The sequence below is a fragment of the Dendronephthya gigantea genome, unplaced genomic scaffold, assembly GCF_004324835.1.
Source record: "Dendronephthya gigantea isolate DGI-Jeju-01 unplaced genomic scaffold, DenGig_1.0 000002F, whole genome shotgun sequence".
NCBI classification, from domain to species: domain Eukaryota; kingdom Metazoa; phylum Cnidaria; class Anthozoa; order Malacalcyonacea; family Nephtheidae; genus Dendronephthya; species Dendronephthya gigantea.
The window spans coordinates 4,179,111-4,196,054 of record NW_021163012.1 but is presented as its reverse complement, the minus strand read 5'-3'; the positions used below and the strand labels follow the sequence as shown (position 1 = coordinate 4,196,054).

The following is a 16,944-nucleotide window of genomic DNA, read 5'->3' as shown; positions in this document are numbered from 1 at the left end:
GAATAACGGCACACTAATGTTGCTTGGGAAGGTCGTGTTTATTTTATTACACACGGTAATGCCGTGCTACGAATCTGGTAAGAGTGTGGGGAATATTGCCACCAAAAGGGGATATTTTTTTAATGTAATGTATTTTCTCTATAAAATAACCTCGCAGCGTTGATTAGGACGGGGAATAACTCGTGCCAAAATGAAAGCATTTTGCTATAATTGTATCAATGTTCTTGAACTGTTAGCCGTGCTGTTCACTCTGATGCCAATGTGCAAGCACAATTTAAATGTGCGAATGCAACACAATGGCTGTTGTCCTATAAAACGAAATTTATTTAGCCGGAACTGTTTAAAAAATAAAGACTTGATCATCTTGATAAATACTAAATTGCACAGAGTCATGTGTGCATGTAAATTGATAAATTGTGGTAAAATTTTGATAAATCCTGTGCCACCATACCTGTGACGGGAGGGTTTGGAAGGCCGGATCACGTGACAAAATAACTTATTGTTCTCGGTCACGTGCGACTTATAGTGCAACGCTTGAGGTGTTGACATATGCGAAAGTATATTGTTTAAGCGAAGCGGAGCGCAATTTTTTCGCGATGCCGGGAGCGAATTACTCCATATTCGGCTGCGGGACATGTCGAAACAGCACTGGAGTTGGAATTTTCAGGATTCCTTCAGGAAAAGACGAATTTTCAAGTGTGCAATGTGTGAAGGTAGTCAATTTGAGTTGTGATTTTGCCATGTTCAGGAGCGATTTAGTTTAACATAGAAGCAAGAAGAAGGCAAGGTTTTCTTACAAACAAAATCGCATCTAAACAGAGCGATATTACAACTCAAAGTTGCTTAATAATCAACTACTATCACACATTGTGCGCGCGCTTGAAAGCCAAAAGGGGAAAGCTCTATTAATTAAGAATGACACAAATGTTCCTACTGTATCTACTTACTTGAGCCTTTGCTGAACATTCCTAATTTAGAAATTAATTAATTAAAGAACATTAAAATTAACTATAGATGGTTATTACAGCTGGCTTGTATCATATATTCTGTGTAATTGCTAAATTGTTTTGTAAATAATTTTTCATAGTACTAAAATATATTGATTGATTGACTCATTAAGCTGAAATCTAGCATCATTTGGCTAACAGCACTAAATCTAGGATCATTTGAGTAAAATTGACTGATAATAGACAGAGTAAAAGAAAGAATGCATTGGATGTTGTAGTATATTATTATGATTTAAAATTATGAAGACAATTCAGTGATACAGTACATTATTATATTTACATTTATATTTACACTACACTATAATATTTACATACTCCATGACTATTTACACTCCTCGCTGGCAATTTTCATGTCTTTTCGCAAAGCTTTCTTTTTCTGTGTACCTTGACTTAGCTTATATTTATTTACAATATCCTTAGCAAAGGAAAAACACCTTACAGTTACATATAATTTCACAACATTCTCTAAACATAAAGTTTGACACTCCTTTGAAGTTTCCATATCACAATTTTGAACAATGTTGCACCACATATTTATCACAAGAGGGGAATTTATCACTTCATTAACAATTGCATCTACTAGCTGGTAGACAAGTGAGTCTCTCTTTTTTCGAAGTGTATTTTCTAAATACTAATACATCTCTGCGATGCTTATTACCCATGAATGTGGTGACCAAAGTCCACCTCTTGACAACGATGAGACATATTCATTGGCCTCTGTTTCTACTCGCATTGAGGACATCAAGGCTTGAATTTCTTTGTTTCTGGAAGATTTGTTTCTAGAGCAGTTCTTGCTTTTCTGATACAAAGATCTTATCACATAGCCAGCTAAATATGCTAATGGTCCATACTCCTGAGGTGTCAATTCTTCCTAAAATTCAGATGGGAATCTTTGATTAAAATTAGTTTGTTGGTTAAGAGTAAATTGAGTTAAGGTTTGTATATACAGCATGGTCAAATGTAGATCTCTTAGTATCCATAAATTAAATAAGCATACCTTAGAATCAGATAGTCCCTGGTCATCTTGCCTTTCCTTTAGTAACTCAATCAGGCGTTCTGGGAGATGAATGAGCATTAAAAACACCACTTTTTTATTGTCACATGGATGAAAATATTCTCTCCAGTTTGAATTGGTACTTCCATAAAACTCTTTCAATAATTTGTCTTGATTACTCCTCCTTTTAAATTTCACCAACAGTTGATTGGCAAAAGTAACAAACGACTTGCTTGGTTGAAGCTTGAATACCTCTGCTGTATGCTCCTTTCGATATAGTTTTTCATCAACCAAGTGTCGACCGATATCACGTATTAAGTCACACACTTTTTCTTTTGATATCAAGGGTATATCTGATTGACTTGAGGATCCCTCGCCCATTTCTGCAACATGTTTACTGCGTTGGTGTCTTGTTAGGCCACCTTTGGACTTGCACACTTTCACGCAGAAATCGCAAGGAAACTGTTTCTTTCCTTCAACCTAGAGACGATGCGTCGTAAGAACAAATATAAATTAGGTAAATATCTTTGCTTACAATAATATATAGGTATCATTGTCATATTTCATACCTCTTCAAGTGCTTGTTCAACTTCGACTTGAACCTCATCCACATCCAATTCTAGAAGCGCTATTGTCTGTTCGAAATCGTCCTCAAAGGGCGAATAAAAGCTTTCTGAATGCTCAGTATCGAGTTCCTCGTCTTTCCATGATTGAAAACCTAAAATGAGCCTTTTTTCGATCGTTGTTGCGCCGAATTCGCTTCACAATTCACATGAATGTTGAAATAGGATACCTCACAACTGACACAATTTCCTGGCACCCCGTTGATAGGTATACATCGCGTCGGCAGTTTTGCTTATCGCTCATAAAAACATCCCAAAGTTTGCCCTTTACGATCGAGATTTAGGATAAAATCTTATATTTTACCCAAACATTGTATAATAAGTGAAAATTAAAGATTTTTAAGTTGTCAATAGAGAATTCTATTACAAATTATCGCCACATTGCACTATAATTGTCACGTGATGCACTCTATCGAGTTGAGCTTATAAAAGGGGGTGTGGTCCTTTGAAGTTCACCGGTCTTCCAAACCCTCCCCCTATATTAACAAGTCAAGTTCGTCGACGTAAGTGGTAAGGGTGTTCCATATTCACATATTCACGCAGGTTGACAGCCGATTTCAGAAAAGACAATCGATTTGTGAAGAAATTAAACCTGCGTAACATGAATACATAAATATGAAAGCCCAATTATCGTGCTGGCAACGCCGTCAGTCGACTTATAACTTATACATTTTGTTATTGTGCATACTATTTTACTCGATCGAAAGAAGTCTTTGATTAATTGCACAGGCCTAAAATATTTTACCAACGAATGTCTCCGGATTAGGAGCAGGTGAAAAGTAACGTTTGAATGTCACCAAATTAGACAGATTTAGATAACACGACGCGAGCTCTAAGACGACGCGAGGATTGCGTGAGCAGCCTGGGTCGCAACGCCGTTGACATTTCGGTTCGTATCGATTACAAGTGATTTAGATGAAACAAGACGACGTACCAGGGGTCATCCTAAGGCCTCCCATTTTCCAAAATGGGCAGTTCTAATTGAAGAATGGGTAGTTCTAAAACCTAAAATGGGCAGTTCTAAAAATTAAGTTTTGGAAAGAGAATATTGAATTCCCAAACATGAAAGGGTCTAAAAAAACGCGATATTTATTAGACTGATTATCTACCAAACAAATAAACAATATTAATTAAAGTCTCTCGGTTTCAAGTAATTTATCCTGTTCCAAAGTTCAAAATATTCTTTTCTTTTAGACTATTCTATTCAAAATATTCTATAGCTAGCTTGTTTGTTAACTTTGTTTCTATTACGTAATACTTCATGTAACTTTTGCCAAACAAATTCCTCATTCTGAAACCCTAAAGCGCATGTGCGGCAAGTGACTTGAGGTATGCTCCCCCCCGAATTCAATTTCAAAATGGCGGGCGATGCTTTCAGCAAAATTGTGCTTTTATTATAGCGCCTGCAACCTGCATATAAAGAAGAAAAGAATCGTACGATAAGTTAATGACCCGTACATCTTCAGATGGATATTGGGGAACAACCCACAAAACACGGATGGATTTAAAGGAAATTAAAGCTGTACAATTGACGGGTGTTTGTTGAAATGAATAGTGTGAGGAGTTAGAGTAGAGTCAGTAGATCAGTGGAGCAGATGAAAAAAACAATATTTTATAACTTGTTGGGTGTGAATAATGACTATATTTTAGTATAAGTGTATGGGAATGGTATTAGATGTTACTCATTCATCCTGAAGAACTAAAGAAGTAGCTACAACATAGTGATCACCTGGCAAAATGCTCTACTAACTTTAAAGACAATTACTGCCCTAAAGTTTCATTTTATGTATTTTATATGAAAGCATGGCAGTAGTACGAGTACTCACAGTTGTTGGTTTTTCCGCAATAAAATCAACAATAACTAAGATCTGGAGGGTCTCGACATTGGGGAAATTTGTGACATTTATCCTGTAAGTTAACCCACTAGGGGCCCATTTACATGAGCCCGGGTTGATTTTTAACCCGGTTCAGCTTGCAGCATGTGGTCATTTTTTCTTTCTGTTGACATTAACCCGGGTTGAGGACAATTTTTGCCAACCCGGGTCAGCAATTTAATCAGCTTTTTATTATAATGGGGCACTTCACCACAATTTAACAAACTACCATATGACATTAGAGCTACTGACAGTTTCATGCTATTCAAGAGAGCATTGAAAGAAGATTTTAACCTATAATGAGATCCAGTATTTTTACTATACCTATATAGAGTACTCAAATTTATTTATTCGTAGATTAGTTGACCCGGGCTAGCAAGTCAACCTGGGGTCATATAAAGGAGGCCTAAAGTTGAAAGATTTGATTAACATGTGTGGATACTGGAAAAAAATAAAAGGAAATATTTTATTCTAATTATATTGACTTAAATGATGGTATTGCAAGGGTAAATTAAAAGCCTAATTTGGTCATGCACTCTCAAATGATTTGCTCTTGACCAATGAAACACTGGGAAAGGGGAACTTTGATAATTCATACATAAATAGTAGTAAAAGTTTGATAAAACAATTAATGTAGTTAAATTTTTTTAAATAATAAATGGATGTGTATATTTGAATACAATGTATTTTGGTGGTTGATAATTAAAATTACATACCCTAATCTAAAAATACATTAACCATGTTACGTGTATTCTGTGTTTAAGACAGCTTTGGCCCAGGAAGAATCAAGTTTACAAAATCGTATCAAGATCAAATGTGAGCAACTGAATAGTACAATAGATTTTGGTTTCGGAAACAGCATACATGTCCAAATTTATGTTTCAATCACAATTTTCCATCGTACGAAAATTATGAATAGCCATTTGGTGGTCTGACTGTTCCAAATTTTGTCTCGATTCTGCCAAGAATTTCATTGCAAGAATGTCCACATTTCCCAAGCGAATTCATGCTCAAGCTGTTTGTGAGGATGCGCATATTTTATGTCCTGAAATTTGGAAATCGGGAATTAAAACGACGAAAGAAAGGAAAAAAGAACAGAAAATATTTTAAGGTCTCTCACCTTTAAATCAGGAATGCATATCCAATTATTGTATTCACCCGATATTGAAACCTTGAACACAAATGCATTAAATAATTTAATTTAATATTAATATTTGTTCTATTAATATTTATATTTTTTAATATTTATAATTTAATATATATAGTATATATAATTTAATATTTGTAAATAACTGGATTCTCACATCCAGATTGTCAATATTTTTAAATCACATTCAATTTACCTGAATTTAAATATACAATTATTTCGAGTTGATTATTTGTTGCTCAACTCCGCCAATTTGAATACTTCTTTGTCTCACATTTTATCGAAGGCGGCAAAGAGTTCCACTCCTACGGAATCCAAAACGCGAAGATGCTTGCACAATTAACCAGTAAATATTTCCCAACTACAATATTTTCACAGCCATTATCAGCGGAAAAATTATTAGTGCAAGATCGGATAATTATGAGCTGATTCGGTAGCGTTCTAGCGATGCTTTTTTCCTTGTATTCATCGTGAAGAAGCCGCCATTTTTGAAATTTGAATGTTCAGTCAGGGGGGTGCATGCTTCTATTCACTTGCTGCACATGCGCAGTTTACTAATTTCAAAAGCTCATTGTAAAAAAGGTGGGTACACGCAATAATCAGCATTTTGCACGGAGTTACACTACTGTATGTCTTTATACTGTGTCATAAAGATATATATGTTTACAATGGCGCTTGGACTTCAAGCTGTACGGGATGCTTTAGTTTTAGCTTACGATGAAAACGTGATCGACGGCGAAGAGTTCGCATTGCTATACGATTACAATCAATCAAAGCCTCTTTACCCATATTGGAAATTTGACGCTTTTAATTTTGATAGCTGGAGTGAAGTTGAATGTGAGACAGAGCTACGATTTAAGAAAAATGATGTTGAGTATCTTATGGCTTGTTTAAATATACCAGAGGAAATTACTTGTCGACAAGGTACGGTCTGTAGTGGCTTGGAAGGATTGTTCATTCTATTGAAAAGACTGGCTTATCCCTGTCGGTTCACAGACATGGCATATCGGTTTGGTCGCAGTCCACCTGAGTTATGTTTAATCTTTAGCCAAGTTTTGGATTTGGTTTATGAAGCTCATCACCATCGCTTGCAAAGTTGGGATCAACATTTTCTTTCCCCTGACAACCTTTACAACTATGCCCAGGCAGTCCATGTGCATGGTGCACCTTTGCGGAACTGCTTTGGATTTGTGGATGGCACTGTGAGACCAATAGCAAGACCTAAGTACCATCAGCGTTATGTTTATAATGGCCACAAGCGGATACATGCTATAAAATTTCAAAGTATTGTTATCCCAAATGGTTTAATTTGTAATCTGTCTGGTCCATATGAGGGAAGGCGTCACGATAGCACAATGCTGCATGAGTCTGGTGTCTTGACCAATTTACGTCGTGTTGCTTTCCACAATGATGATTGATGAGCCACTGTGTATCTATGGTGATCCGGCCTATCCATTGGGTGTGCACCTACAAGGACCCTTCAAGGAAGCACATCTGACACCAGAGATGGCAGCTTACAACAAAGCGATGAGTGAGGTGAGAATTAGCGTGGAGTGGATGTTTGGAAACATCACAAAGTATTTTAGTTTTGTGGATTTTAAACGTCAAATGAAGATTCATTTGAGTGCTATTGGCAAAACATATGTAGTTTGTGCCCTGCTTGAGAATGCTCGTAGTTGTTTGTATGGTAACATTGTGTCAACTCATTTTGAACTTTTACAACCTTCTTTGAATGAATACTTTTGGTGACTTTCTTACAACATTTACAATTTTGGCAAAAGTTATAATATAAATAAATACCTGAAATATTTCAGATTCCTGTTTCAATTTTAACAACTCAATGTCATATAAAATTATATCAAATGTTAATTATGAATTGGTTTAAATTTAATCAATTCATATTTTGTAAATAAATAAAGAAATATATACAGTAAAAATATACAATTAATAAATGTTATTATGTTAAAATTAGATTATGATGTTTAACAAATATATAATCAATTACATGCTGCAATGTACATGCTTTATTTTTTCTCATTTTTTAAAAGATCCATTAAAAGCTGTGTTTGTTGTTGCTGATGTTGGAACATTGCTAACATTTGTTGTTGCATCATGTGGAATTGCTGTTGTTGTTGATGTTGCTGTTGATCTTGTTGGTGCATGAATTGTGTCAGCTGTGAGATATTTGTTTCCTGCATTGTCTTCAACTGTTGGACAAACATAACTCTTTCTTCTTTTTGGCTCTCCCTTTCTTCTTTTTGGCTCTCCCTTTCTTCCCTTCTTTCTTTCAGTTCTTCCTCTTTTAACTTTCTATCCATGGCAGCTTTCTCTTTCAACCAATCAAATGTTTCTCCTGACTTTCTTCTTTTTTTTATTTTTTCTTCTGTTTCTTGTTCCCGTTTCCTTGTTTCCCCAATCCGTTCCATTGCTCTCTGCCTTATTTCCAATGCCTGCCCCCTTTCTCTTTCCACTGAAGCTTTCTTTTCTTCATTCTCTTCTTCAACTCTTTTCTCAGTTTCCTCACCAATTTCAATAAGCTCTTCTAACAACTCCTCTTCCTCTGTCAATTCATCCCCACCCAGACCAGTTCCTCTCTCTTCCTCTGCATTCTTGAACTTATGCTTTCTTTCCAATGTCTTAAATCTATCTCTTACTGCCCGTGAGGTAGTTTCAACATTTGGAAAACTAGGTGCCATTTTGTTTGCCACATTGAGCCAGCTTGTGCCCCTCTCCCTTGATTTTGCTTTGTGCTGAAGCACACCTTCAGCAGCCATTTCTTTTAAAAGGAGCAAATATTTTTCCTTGTTCCACACGAGCACACGTCTAAGCAAGAAAACCAAAATCAATGTAGAATTTTTACCTTTTAATAATGAGAATAGCTACATTAATTCTGTGGCTAACCTTTTTTTGGTGCAGTTTTCTGCCTTGTCCTCGGCCATAACGAAAAACTTTAAAAACTATTTAAAATGAAAAAAATGATGCATGTTCACACTGTGAAACACGCAAATAACTTGAAAATCATAAAAATTATGTTGTACTGGCGATAATGTCAATGAATGTTTAACTCTACGAGAAAACCCTGCATCATTAATCATAACAATGAATTCAATTCAATGCTCAAAAGCGTAAATAAGGCACAAATCATTTAAATGTTATTAAAGTGGGAAAACACATTAAACACGAACGTTTTTTGATTTACAAATGATAGCAAATTGATATCTATAATCGTTATTTTCAAAAAATAAATAGTTAATAATAATATATTGCCGTTTGTATGCTTATTAATAAATATATTTTCATCGCCACACGATGTACATATATTTATTTTGCAGTCAGTTCGTGAAAAATACAAAAATATCTTATTTATCAAAAGAAAACATCACAAAGTTTTTTAAAGCGAGTATAGTACAACCCTATCTAAACCTAAAAGTAATTTAATTCAGTAAACTTACCTTTTTGACAAAAAGACCAAACGAAAACAGTGACGTCCTGTTCACGACGTGAAAATGCTGATTTTCCGTCCTAAACTCAAACAAGACGTCGCAAACAAAACCAAAAAGCATTTTCGCGCGTCCACACCATCTTACGCAATCCTCGCGTCGTCTTAGAGCTCGCGTTGTGTTATCTAAATCTGTCTATTATCGCCTTCGTGCGCGTCGCTTTCGGCTGGGACGACTGGAATTCTGTTGTTGGCCGCGTTGCTCTCACTGGCACAAGACGTCGAGTTTAACACTGCTTGGACGGTAGCCCGGGCTGCGTTGGACGCTATCTCGGTCGCTGTTTGTTCAACACACCTAGAGACGATCGACTGAATTTGCGCCTGCTGCATTTCTGAAAGTGGTTGTTGTTCCGTAGACAAAGTTGGCGATACAGTAGGCGCTGGTTGCGGGTCTTCGTTTGTCGACACAGGTAAATTGATATTCGTTGTGGCGTTGTGTTGTAAGCGAGCCACCAATGCATTGGTTAAATTCTTGAATAAGTAATCTTGGAACCGTAACAGTTCATAGCCCTCAATGCCATATACAGGAAGCTTTTCAAGAAGACACGAGAGGTGTACCGTGTCAAAAGCTTTTCGCAGGTCTAGGAATACAGCTTCGGTTGCCATTCCTCTAATCATTGCCATACTTATGTCATCAACCAATATTGTAACAGCATGCCTTTTTGATCTTTGGGTCTAAATCCATACTGGTTAATAACTTTTAAAAATATGTGTAAAACTGAGTGTTAGTGCCAAAAATAAATCTTAAATTGTTTTTATTTAAATATGTAAATTTAGGATAGTTATTTCACGTGTGGACTTTGACTTCTTTAGTACGTGCTCATAACACGTGTAATATATTAGAATTAATTACTATTAGACCGCTATAAGTTAGTTTTGAACAAGAACATCTCAGTATTGACAAAGCTCTTATCGAAGTCTGAACAGTTTACAAGAACAAGACATTTTGTGCTAAAAAGCCACAACGTTTTTTGTACCGTAATACATTATAACCGTTTAATAAACGAATAACGATTGAGCGATTTTGTATTAACGCGTACGAAGTGTTGTTTATATGATCCTGCCGGTGTCAAGCTAGCCTGCATGGCAGGCGGTCCCTGAAATCGGGCAAGGCGAGGACGGCGAAAGACCGCCTGCCGGGTTTGGCTATGTTTTTTGTCAACCGCCCCTTTTCAGTCCCAGCGCAATTAGCCAATCCACGAGCAGTTAATATTATAATAACAAAACTGCAATAACTAATAACTGGGATATATTATTTTCCGGCTGTATGTTTATTTATGATTCGAAGTCTGGTTTTTCGATATATTAATATAATTATTTAAGATTTCAAAGGAAACACCAAAGAACGTTTAAACCAGGACAAGAGGTAGAAGAGCCTGCGCGGAAAATGTAAATGCCACTGTCGTTGTTTGTGTATGAGGCGACAGAATACTGAGAATAGATGTCTGACTCCGTCGTGTTTATTTATCGTCAAAGAATTTGTACATCATATATTATTTATATATTTATAAATACACAGTGTGTGTCAGAGTGTATCAGTAATTCTTTTTCCCCAGTGAATTTTCCTGGCATTGAAAATAGTATATGAGAATCCTAAAGCCTCAATAGTTGAAAGAATTAAATTCTCAATGTAAATAGGTATGCGCTAGCCGCGATCGTATAAATATATTGCATATTGCGGTACTGTAGAGACTTGGCGACTTCTGAAACGTTTCCATCGAAAGCATTTCGCCTATTTGAATAATTTGATCTCCTATACAGTAATACAGCGTGAAGATAAAATAACAAGAACGCTACTACGCTCAGCTTTATATTTATATCCGCCAACATTTTCTTCCACGTAATGTATTAAACTATAGTAAGGTAGAACGGTATCATAACTATTAGGTAGAACGGCTAAAACATGCTTCCCAAGGAGTAAATCTTTAACGCTATCTTTTGCTTGCGTTTAAGAATCAGTTCGCGTTTCGACTTTCGAAAATTATTTAGTTTTAGAAGAGCGGAGCGAACGCAATCGACAATAAATTCCGCCAACACCAGACGCCTACAAATTTAAACGTTACAAATTAACAATTAATATTTACTCGTGATTGACAGCGGATTAGACTCGCAGCCAATCATCAATTCCCGTCCACCAGTGGACGGGGTTTCTAAAATACATAGCCAAACCCGGCAGGCGGTCTTTCGCCGTCCTCGCCTTGCCCGATTTCAGGGACCGCCTGCCATGCAGGCTAGTGTCAAGCAAGTAAACGTAGACATGCATCGACACTGAGATTGGGCGGTAGTTGTCAATTAAGCAGCGATTTTGATCCATTTTTATATTATAGCTTCCATTTTCTGAAGTGGGAAATATGCCAGAGTGCAAACTACGGTTTATTAATTTAGTAAGCGGCACCGCGATCTGATCAGCTCCTTCGGCGTTTTGAAAGCAAAACTTTTTCATCAGAGGGTTAACTTTAAGTGTCAGGTCACGAAAATAATATGCCTTCCAAATTAAATTTTCCAGTCTCAGAAGAGAATGCATTAGCAACAGTAGCTCTGTCTGAGATGACCTGATCTCTTCATGTATTCTCGCTGGTGAATAGCATTTTTAATTCATGCAGTTAGCCAAGGGCATATTTTTCCAGATATTTTCTTTTCAATCATTGGGGCATGTTGGTCACCCTCGGTAGATTCTTAAGGCAATTCCACGAGTTATTTAGGTCCCCATGTTTAAAGCGAAGTTGCACGGAATAGATCTCAGATCGTCATTATAGCTTTCTTTACAGAAATGTTTGTAATTCCGTGTAACATGTTTTCTTTGTTCATATTTCTTACAGTTCATCTTTCTTATTATTCTGTTAGATCGTGATCACTTATTCCATATTCGTAGACAAAGCTATTTGAAATGAATTGTTCGTGCGTTGTAAATAATTATAAGCACAATTAATGTCGCGGAAGATTCAGTTGTTCTTGTGGCAGTTTCTTATAATTGTTTCAGACCATTCAGCTTGAACATATCTTTCAGTTCTCTTTCATCAGTTAGATTGTTATAATTACAGTTAAGGTCCCCCGCAATTAAGCCGGTTTCTTTGTCTTCAGCTACGGCTGAGGAGATCATATGGAATAGAGCAATGAAATTATTGCTCAGATTACGCGAAGAATTAGGTGGTCTGATAGCTTTTGAGTGTTTTACAAACATTTTAATCCAAATGGCTTCGATTTCTTTGAAATTAGTTATTTAAAAGTTATTTGGTTTCATTCAACATAGGAATAATCATATTTGATTCGATTCACTTGTGTTTACGCACTTTGTGGGTTCTATAATACACAACATTCAAATTATAAGATAAATTAATTGTCCTCTTAAAAGCTCCTTTGATCATTTTTTACGTCTGCCTTAAGTCCTGTTCTCAGTGTACAACCTGCATAAAGACACTTATTAAAATCCGGAATTTCCAGAATCCGAGGGTGAATATTCGAAAATCCGAGGTACAAAAATCCCAGCCCCACCAGGCAAATACAAAATTGGAAATATTCAGCCCTAATCAAATTGAAATCGGGCTTTCCATCAGAATTTCAAAAGTAGAAACATATTTACATGCAAGGTTGTAAATATTTGCAATAAGGTCCATAATCATACTCTTAGAGACCAAGAGCACCGGGCTTTGTATTGATCACTCAGAAATTGATTAAAGTAGAAACAAAAATATCTGTACTGTAGTCTTGACAAATCACTTTATAGCAATCACTTTATTGCTATAATCAATAGCATAATCACTTTATAGCAGTAGAACTGAATGTTTTCAAAATAGCCGGTGCATGGCGAAAGACAGGTAGGATTTAAATCACTGAAAAAACAAGTTCCATGTACATACGCACGTACGCACCATAATGCATCGCGCTTGAGCTCGGTTAGCCACCAAACTATGGAGCTCGCTCAGGCTTGCCCCAATAACCTTACATGTCCCATAAAACCTAATGGTAGCACAGTACATTCTTTACACGAGGCTATTTTAAACATGGCCAAAGGACCGTGCGTTGGCCCAGTATGAAGCTTTGGTAGTGGTCAGAGTAACCATACTATGGAGTAGTAACTATACCGAACTCATAAACTCACACAATGGTATACCTATCGTTTATAATTAACTTTACATAAAACCAAAAATTTCCTCACGATTGCTCACTGATTTCTTGAATGTCTCACTCCTTTTTCTCTATTTTTATGTGTGTTCTCAGTTCTATTGTTATCTAATTAACTTGACGCATGACATTTTCCACGCCCAGCTTTTAATTAGAAGTTATTCATGCATTTAGTATACAACTCCCCTAAAAATTTAGTCAATTTTTATAATGTCAACTCAATATGAAGTGTTCCTCATTTACTTATCTCTGCGAGGCTCTCTGTTCAGTTTGCATCCTCGGTTTCTGCCAGTTCGCGTATTTTCTTTCTTGCTTCAATAGCTGCTCCCCGTTTCTGCTTTTCCTTTTCTACCGTCTGCTTGTTCTCGTTCTTCCTTTGTTCTATTTTCGTTGTGCAACGAATTTCGAGTGGACACACCAACTGTAACGGTCGTTCGATAGTATGTCCTTTGTGTAAAAGCACTACACCTCGTACTACTCCGTCCTTTCCTTTGACTTGTCGCACTACCCTTCCTTTCTTCCATTCGCTTCTGTTCTTTTCTTCTCCCGCGACTAAAACTACTTCTCCGACTTCTGGCGCGTTAACTGGTTTTCCGTTTACTCTTTGACTTTCCATTAAACTGTGTATGTACTCTCGTTGCCATCTTTTCCAAGCATTGTTCTTTGCCTTGGCGATTCTCCTTTGCATCTTCGTAAGCTCATCATCGTCATTCTCTACGTCATTAATGAGATAAGTGTTTTTCCCTCGAATGAGAACATTTGGCGTTAGTACTTCTTCCTCCCCACTTTCGCTTTCGACATAAGTTAATGGACGATTGTTCATATTAATTTCTATGTCCATGAGGACCATTTCCAAATTCTCGAATGAAAGGTGCGTTCGTCCAAGAGTCTTATAAAGGGTCTTCTTTATTTCCCGTATCAACCTTTCATAGATACCTCCCCACCAAGGGGATTTAGCGAGGTTGAATCTCCAGTGTATACCTTGTGCTGCTAGGAAGTCGTGCAATTTCTCACTCTTTCGAATGGCTTTAATTAGTTTCGCTGTCGTTTTGAATGTCGCTGCATTGTCAGATATCAGCAACCGTGGTCTTCCTCTCCGAGCGATGAATTGGTTGAGCTTTCGTTGGAATTCCTCGGCTTCTTGGCTTTTGGTTAGTTCCAGGTGGATCGCTCGAGACGCCGCACACGTGAAGATTAATACGTAGCACTTTCCTTCTTCTCTCTTACTGATCTTGTATTTTAACGGGCCGGCGTAGTCGACGCCGCACTGCGTGAAAAACCGCGTATTCACAGGTGAATACGTGCGAATATGAGTTCGAATATGGTCCATATTCACACGTATTCACAGATATTCACTGTGAATATCCTCGGAATATTGGGGGTATTCCGATGTGAATACCTGTGAATAAAACACACCGCGTATTCTGACCTAGAATACCTTCGAATACTCTGTGAATATTTTTCAAGACCTAGTATTCACACTTCGGCATAGAAAATGTGATTGTACGCATGAATACGGGTAATCAACGAGTTATATTGTGTAAATATTGCAGGAAATGCGTTTATATACCACGGAATAGGCAAAGGTTGTTTCAGTTCAATGCCGGTGTCAACTGTTATCCAGCATTTCTTCTCATCACGGTCACAAATTGAAATTGCACTTGATTTGTTTAGGCGACAGACAATAAAGACAATAAATGTTACCAAACGCACGATGATTTTTATTTGATTAATTTTTTTGCTGCCGCAGGGATGTCGAGTATCGTATATCCTCAGTCGATGAGCGCTGAGTAGCCTCGTAAGTCGTAAAAAAGCTGTATAAAAAGAGAAATATCCATCAATTTCTTTAATTACCTGTGTAAAAGAAGTTATATATAAAAAAATACTTTTATTTTTGCTTGGATACGTAAACACATGGGTAGAAAGTTGATGATTCTGTATCGTCAAAAGCATCCGTAATATATACAGTTCAGTGTTGGGAAATCGTAGGAAATTTCCTTTGGGAAATTTCCTCTTCGACATGTTAGTGACAATTTTTGCGCCAAGGAATTGCGGCGAAATTGCGAATAAATGGCGAAATTCGGAGGTCGTATACACTGAGCTATATAATAATTCCTGGAGGACCGGCTCCTAATGTTTTTTTCTCAAAAAGTGAAGCAAAAAACATGGCGGACTTCGCCCTTCTGCGCAACCGCAGAAGCTCTGCTGACGCCACTTGGTTCCTTTTGGCCATAGTATTTACCACTGACCAGGCTCAATAATGAGCCCGCTACAGCAGTATTCTCCCCCCTGGTTTTTGTAAATAACAATTCTCCCCCCTGGTTTTTATATTTTTTTTGCCGTGAAATCTTGTTTGTTTTTGAAATATTTTTTGGTTGTTTTTTTGATATTTTTCGCACTGACATCTAATAAAGTTTTATTTTAAGATGAATACAAGTCATACGTACACGCTGTTTTTGCCAGTGCGGGAGCAAATATATATTTAAATATCGAAAAATGTGGACAAACTAAAGATTTTAATACTGACACGAACTGACAGGTTATTATTTTATTTTCGTAATAATATTTTGTTATTTATACATTCCAATATGAAAGTTTACAAATGTTTGAATGTCTTGGCACTATCCTCGCAAGACAACTAGGAATTTATAGGCAACAATTTGACTTTACTAAACCCTAAACTGATGAATTTCGCAGGAAGTATGTAATCAGTATTCAGTATGTGATGCTGTCTTCAAGACTTCATATCTATGCACAATCCAAAATCCAAAGAAACAGAGGCCATAGCTCAGGCAAAATGCTGCGCAGCTGACGAATACTAAGTGCAGGAATATAGTTTCAACCAAGAATCATATTTGCATAATATACTTTTCATTCAAGTCATCAACTTGTACCTTAATAAACCTGTTTTCAGCACTCTCTAATTGCATCCCTGGACCCCTGGTCATAGTAAAGAATAACATTTATCCTTCCATAGGCTCCACTGATTAGCCTGAATATAGCCCTCTTGGAGGTTGATACCATACACAGAAAATACACAGCAAAAGTTGCTGCAGATTGAAGACACACTGCTCAGTCAATGCATGTTTATATTTATTTCATTAATTAATAAATATGACAAATGGTATAACCACCAGCCAACAACAAAATCAGATAACATGGAAATGAAGAACAACAATGCACAGTCATAAAATGCATGAACTTCATCCTAAAAATAAAAATGGAGATATGATCAAGATTTATTCCCAAGGTGCAAGAAGCTAAAAAATAAATTAAAAGCCATGATAATTGATCATTTTACTTTGGATTTGACAAGTTAAACAAGATAATATATTAACTAGGCTTTAACAGAGCTCACTATCAGAGGTTGGAATTAATTTACACTGTTTACAGCATCTTATTATTTTGTATTAGCACCATCAGATCATGTTAATTTATGCTGGGTGGGATAAATAGAAGAGGGACTATGGTAGACTCACTGGGGGAATGGTTTACCTATTAGCATTGATGTTTGCTATCATGAAAACAACATAGACCAAACTCAAAAGATTGACACTGCCAGGAATATAATTTTTTCCCCACACAAGTTAAGAAAAAATGATAAAATTTGGGTATATAACATTGCATTTATTGTTTGTACCACACGTTTTGATGGATTTATTGTTTCAGAGGCTTTGG

The 16,944-nt window shown here is 36.6% G+C and overlaps 2 protein-coding genes and 1 long non-coding RNA gene across 3 annotated transcripts; all 3 read right to left on the bottom strand.

Moving 5' to 3' along the window:
• Positions 1–5,455: 5,455 nt before the first annotated feature.
• LOC114532164 lies at positions 5,456–5,916 on the bottom strand. Its single transcript, XR_003687933.1, has 3 exons — positions 5,842–5,916; positions 5,619–5,669; positions 5,456–5,543 (listed from the first exon to the last, which is right to left on the bottom strand). It is a non-coding gene; the product is annotated as an uncharacterized LOC114532164 (long non-coding RNA).
• A 1,753-nt stretch (positions 5,917–7,669) lies between these two features.
• Positions 7,670–8,584, bottom strand: LOC114533582 (trichohyalin-like). The gene is made up of 2 exons (XM_028555130.1): positions 8,547–8,584; positions 7,670–8,468 (listed from the first exon to the last, which is right to left on the bottom strand). Exons 1-2 carry the CDS (start codon positions 8,582–8,584, stop codon positions 7,670–7,672), a joined length of 837 nt encoding a protein of 278 aa, XP_028410931.1.
• Positions 8,585–13,531: 4,947 nt separating this feature from the next.
• On the bottom strand, positions 13,532–14,116 carry LOC114533573. The gene has a single exon (XM_028555118.1). The coding sequence runs from the start codon at positions 14,114–14,116 to the stop codon at positions 13,532–13,534; it is 585 nt and encodes a 194-aa protein (XP_028410919.1).
• Between the last annotated feature and the right edge of the window lie 2,828 nt (positions 14,117–16,944).